The sequence below is a fragment of the Procambarus clarkii genome, chromosome 52 (assembly GCF_040958095.1).
Source record: "Procambarus clarkii isolate CNS0578487 chromosome 52, FALCON_Pclarkii_2.0, whole genome shotgun sequence".
NCBI lineage: Eukaryota > Metazoa > Arthropoda > Malacostraca > Decapoda > Cambaridae > Procambarus > Procambarus clarkii.
The window spans coordinates 21,167,389-21,172,629 of record NC_091201.1 but is presented as its reverse complement, the minus strand read 5'-3'; the positions used below and the strand labels follow the sequence as shown (position 1 = coordinate 21,172,629).

The window sequence follows — 5,241 nt, the reverse complement described above, 5'->3', positions numbered from 1 at the left end:
TGGGTTCGAGTCACTTCTGGGGTGTGAGTTTTCAGTTGTATATAGTCCTGGGGACCATTCAGGCTTGTTTGCATTTGTGTTCCTCACGTGTGCCCCAAAGAATGAGGTGATTTGATAAAATGCTATGCCCAAGATTACCATCCGAGTGCCGGCGGGGAAGTGGTTCATATAGCCTCGGCTATCACTTCCTTATGTCCGGTCGTGATGGTCAAGCGGATTAAGGCGTCCCTGTACATACCAGTTGTGGGAGTATGGGTTCGAGTCACTTCTGGGGTGTGAGTTTTCAGTTATATATATATATATATATATATATATATATATATATATATATATATATATATATATATGTAATTAGATATTCTGTTGTATGCTGTTGGCTTAGGAAGAGTTTTTTATAGTTTTGTTTTAATTATAATGTGATGGCACTTGCGTAGAGGATTTAAATGTTGTTAATATCCATGATTAATCTCTTAATACATATTTAAATTTATAGAGTAAGAGTACTTTCGTCTAGACAGTTATTGTATGGACAGTTATTGTCTGGACAGTTATTGTCTAGACAGCTATTGTCTGGACAGTTATTGTCTGGACAGTTATTGTCTGGACAGTTATTGTCTAGACAGCTATTGTCTGGACAGTTATTGTCTGGACAGTTATTGTCTGGACAGTTATTGTCTGGACAGTTATTGTCTGGACAGTTATTGTCTAGACAGCTATTGTCTGGACAGCTATTGTCTGGACAGTTATTGTCTGGACAGCTATTGTCTGGACAGCTATTGTCTGGACAGTTATTGTCTGGACAGTTATTGTCTAGACAGCTATTGTCTAGACAGCTATTGTCTGGACAGTTATTGTCTAGACAGCTATTGTCTGGACAGTTATTGTCTAGACAGTTATTGTCTAGACAGCTATTGTGTAGACAGTTATTGTCTAGACAGTTATTGTCTGGACATTTATTGTCTGGACAGTTATTGTCTGGACAGTTATTGTCTAGACAGTTATTGTCTGGACAGTTACTGTCTGGACAGTTATTGTCTGGACAGCTATTGTCTAGACAGCTATTGTCTGGACAGTTATTGTCTGGACAGTTATTGTCTAGACAGCTTTTGTCTGGACAGTTATTGTCTGGACAGCTATTGTCTGGACAGCTATTGTCTAGACAGTTATTGTCTGGACAGTTATTGTCTAGACAGTTATTGTCTGGACAGCTATTGTCTGGACAGTTATTGTCTGGACAGTTGTTGTCTAGACAGCTATTGTCTGGACAGCTATTGTCTGGACATTTATTGTCTGGACAGCAATTGTCTAGACAGCTATTGTCTGGACAGTTATTGTCTGGACAGTTATTGTCTGGACAGTTATTGTCAGGACAGTTATTGTCTGGACAGCTATTGTCTGGACAGCTATTGTCTGGACAGCTATTGTCTGGACAGTTATTGTCTGGACAGTTATTGTCAGGACAGTTATTGTCTGGACAGCTATTGTCTGGACAGTTATTATCTGGACAGCTATTGTCTGGACAGCTATTGTCTGGACAGCTATTGTCTGGACAGTTATTGTCTGGACAGTTATTGTCTGGACAGTTATTATCTGGACAGCTATTGTCTGGACATTTATTGTCTGGACAGCTATTGTCTGGACATTTATTGTCTGGACAGCTATTGTCTGGACAGCTATTGTCTGGACAGTTATTGTCTGGACAGTTATTGTCTGGACAGTTATTGTCTGGACAGTTATTGTCTAGACAGTTATTGTCTAGACAGTTATTGTCTGGACAGTTATTGTCTGGACAGTTATTGTCTGGACAGCTATTGTCTGGACAGCTATTGTCTGGACAGTTATTGTCTGGACAGTTATTGTCTGGACAGTTATTGTCTGGACAGTTATTGTCTGGACAGTTATTGTCAGGACAGTTATTGTCTGGACAGCTATTGGCTGGACAGTTATTGTCTAGACAGCTATTGTCTAGACAGTTATTGTCTAGACAGTTATTGTCTAGACAGTTATTTTCTAGACAGTTATTGTCTAGACAGTTATTGTCTAGACAGTTATTGTCTAGACAGTTATTGTCTAGACAGTTATTGTCTAGACAGTTATTGTCTTGACAGTTATTGTCTGGACAGTTATTGTCTGGACATTTATTGTCTGGACAGTTATTATCTGGACAGCTATTGTCTAGACAGCTATTGTCTGGACAGTTATTGTCTGGACAGTTATTGTCAGGACAGTTATTGTCTGGACAGCTATTGTCTGGACAGTTATTATCTGGACAGCTATTGTCTGGACAGCTATTGTCTGGACAGCTATTGTCTGGACAGTTATTGTCTGGACAGTTATTGTCTGGACAGTTATTATCTGGACAGCTATTGTCTGGACATTTATTGTCTGGACAGCTATTGTCTGGACATTTATTGTCTGGACAGCTATTGTCTGGACAGCTATTGTCTGGACAGTTATTGTCTGGACAGTTATTGTCTGGACAGTTATTGTCTGGACAGTTATTGTCTAGACAGTTATTGTCTAGACAGTTATTGTCTGGACAGTTATTGTCTGGACAGTTATTGTCTGGACAGCTATTGTCTGGACAGCTATTGTCTGGACAGTTATTGTCTGGACAGTTATTGTCTGGACAGTTATTGTCTGGACAGTTATTGTCTGGACAGTTATTGTCAGGACAGTTATTGTCTGGACAGCTATTGGCTGGACAGTTATTGTCTAGACAGCTATTGTCTAGACAGTTATTGTCTAGACAGTTATTGTCTAGACAGTTATTTTCTAGACAGTTATTGTCTAGACAGTTATTGTCTAGACAGTTATTGTCTAGACAGTTATTGTCTAGACAGTTATTGTCTAGACAGTTATTGTCTTGACAGTTATTGTCTGGACAGTTATTGTCTGGACATTTATTGTCTGGACAGTTATTATCTGGACAGCTATTGTCTAGACAGCTATTGTCTGGACAGCTATTGTCTAGACAGCTATTGTCTGGACAGTTATTGTCTGGACAGTTATTGTCTGGACAGTATTGTCTGGACAGCTATTGTCTGGACAGTTATTGTCTGGACAGCTATTGTCTGGACAGTTATTTTCTGGACAGCTATTGTCTAGACAGTTATTGTCTAGACAGTTATTGTCTGGACAGTTATTGTCTGGACAGCTATTGTCTGGACAGCTATTGTCTGGACATTTATTGTCTGGACATTTATTGTCTGGACAGCTATTGTCTGGACAGTTATTGTCTGGACAGTTATTGTCTAGACAGTTATTGTCTAGACAGTTATTGTCTGGACAGTTATTGTCTGGACAGTTATTGTCTAGACAGCTATTGTCTAGACAGTTATTGTCTAGACAGTTATTGTCTAGACAGTTATTGTCTAGACAGTTATTGTCTAGACAGTTATTGTCTAGACAGTTATTGTCTAGACAGTTATTGTCTGGACAGTTATTGTCTAGACAGTTATTGTCTAGACAGTTATTGTCTAGACAGTTATTGTCTGGACAGTTATTGTCTGGACAGTTATTGTCTGGACAGTTATTATCTGGACAGCTATTATCTGGACAGTTATTGTCTGGACAGTTATTGTCTAGACAGCTATTGTCTAGACAGCTATTGTCTGGACAGTTATTGTCTGGACAGTTATTATCTGGACAGCTATTGTCTAGACAGCTATTGTCTGGACAGCTATTGTCTGGACAGGTATTGTCTGGACATTTATTGTCTGGACAGCTATTGTCTAGACAGCTATTGTCTGGACAGCTATTGTCTGGACAGCTATTGTCTGGACAGTTATTGTCTGGACAGCTATTGTCTAGACAGCTATTGTCTGGACAGCTATTGTCTGGACAGCTATCGATCAAGGAGCTATCGTCCAGGGTGGTGTTATAATTCCCGAGTCGTTCAGCGCTTCACAACATACCTGAAGGAGTAGTTTAGACGGGTGTTGGGGTCGTGTTTTTTATGTGATACTAGAAGTGGCTCCCGCTGGTGCCAGGGATAGTCTCTCCCCTCCCCCTCTTCTCTACCTCTCCTCCTCTTCTCTTCCTCTCCCCCTCTTCTCTCCTCTCTTCTCTCCCCTCTTCTCTCCCTCGTCCCTCTCGTCTCCCACATTTTCCCTGCTCTCCACGCTCCTCTCTCACCCCGTCGCTATACCTTCCCTCCTCTCTCATGTCTCTCTCCCTATGCCCAACCTCTTGGGCTGGACGGTAGAGCGACGGTCTTGTTTCCTGCAGGTCGGCATTCAATCCCCGACCGTCCAAGTGGTTGGGCACTATTCCTTTCCCCCGTCCCATCCTGATCCCCTTCCAAATGCTACATAGTCGTAATGGTTTTGCGCTTTCCTCTGATAGTTCCCTTCCCGTCTCCCTATCCTCCTCTCTCTCTCTCTTCCCCCTCTCCCCCTGTCTCATCCCTCTTCCCTACCACCCTCCTCCTCCCTTCGATTTCGATTTACAGCCGAGGCAGAAAAATGGGCAAAGTTTCTGGTGATGCATCTGTTGCCTAGCAGTAAATAAGTCAACTGATGCTTGCCAAAAACCTGACCAAAAACCAAAAAACTCATCCTGGGGATGAGAGAGAGAGAGAGAGAGAGAGAGAGAGAGAGAGAGAGAGAGAGAGAGAGAGAGAGAGAGAGAGAGAGAGAGAGAAAGACGTAGTGGATATAGAGAAAAAAAGGACGGGATTCAATACATTAGACAACCGCCGGTTACAGAGGAGGAGCCCAAGAGCTACCTGGTCGACCCTGCAGGCAGAGACAGTAAATACAAATAGTGAAAACGCACACTCCCCCTCTCCCCCCCCCCCCCTCGAAAGAACGTACGCCAGCTCGAGTGCACGAACACACTTGGCCTTTTTGGCTCCAATTAGGGAGGTTGGCGAAGACAGTGGGAGGGATGGAGGAGGAGATGGTGTAGGAGAGAGGAGGAGGTAGGGAGAGAGTAGGAGGATGATAGTAGAGGGAATGTGGAGAGAGACAGAGAGAGACAGAGAGGAAGAGAGAGAGACAGAGAGAGGAAGAGAGAGAGGGAGGGAGAGAGAGGGAGAGAGAACAGAGAGGGAGGGAGAGAGAGGGAGAGAGAGAGAGAGAGAGGGAGGGAGAGAGAGGGAGAGAGAGAGAGGGAGAGACAGAGGGAGAAAGAGAGGAAGAAAGATAGGGAGAAAGGGAGGGAGAAAGAGAGAGAGCGAGAGAGAGAGAGAGAGAGAGAGAGAGAGAGAGAGAGAGAGAGAGAGAGAGAGAGAGAGAG

General features: G+C 42.9%; 1 protein-coding gene across 1 annotated transcript in view; it reads right to left on the bottom strand.

Annotated features, from left to right (window-relative positions):
• Positions 1–487: 487 nt before the first annotated feature.
• Positions 488–5,241, bottom strand: part of LOC123752227 (probable serine/threonine-protein kinase clkA) — a 15,005-nt gene continuing 10,251 nt past the window's right edge. The window contains exon 2 of the mRNA XM_069304440.1: positions 488–2,978. Coding sequence (XP_069160541.1) covers positions 488–2,978 — 2,491 coding nt within the window. The remainder of the gene's footprint in view (positions 2,979–5,241) is intronic.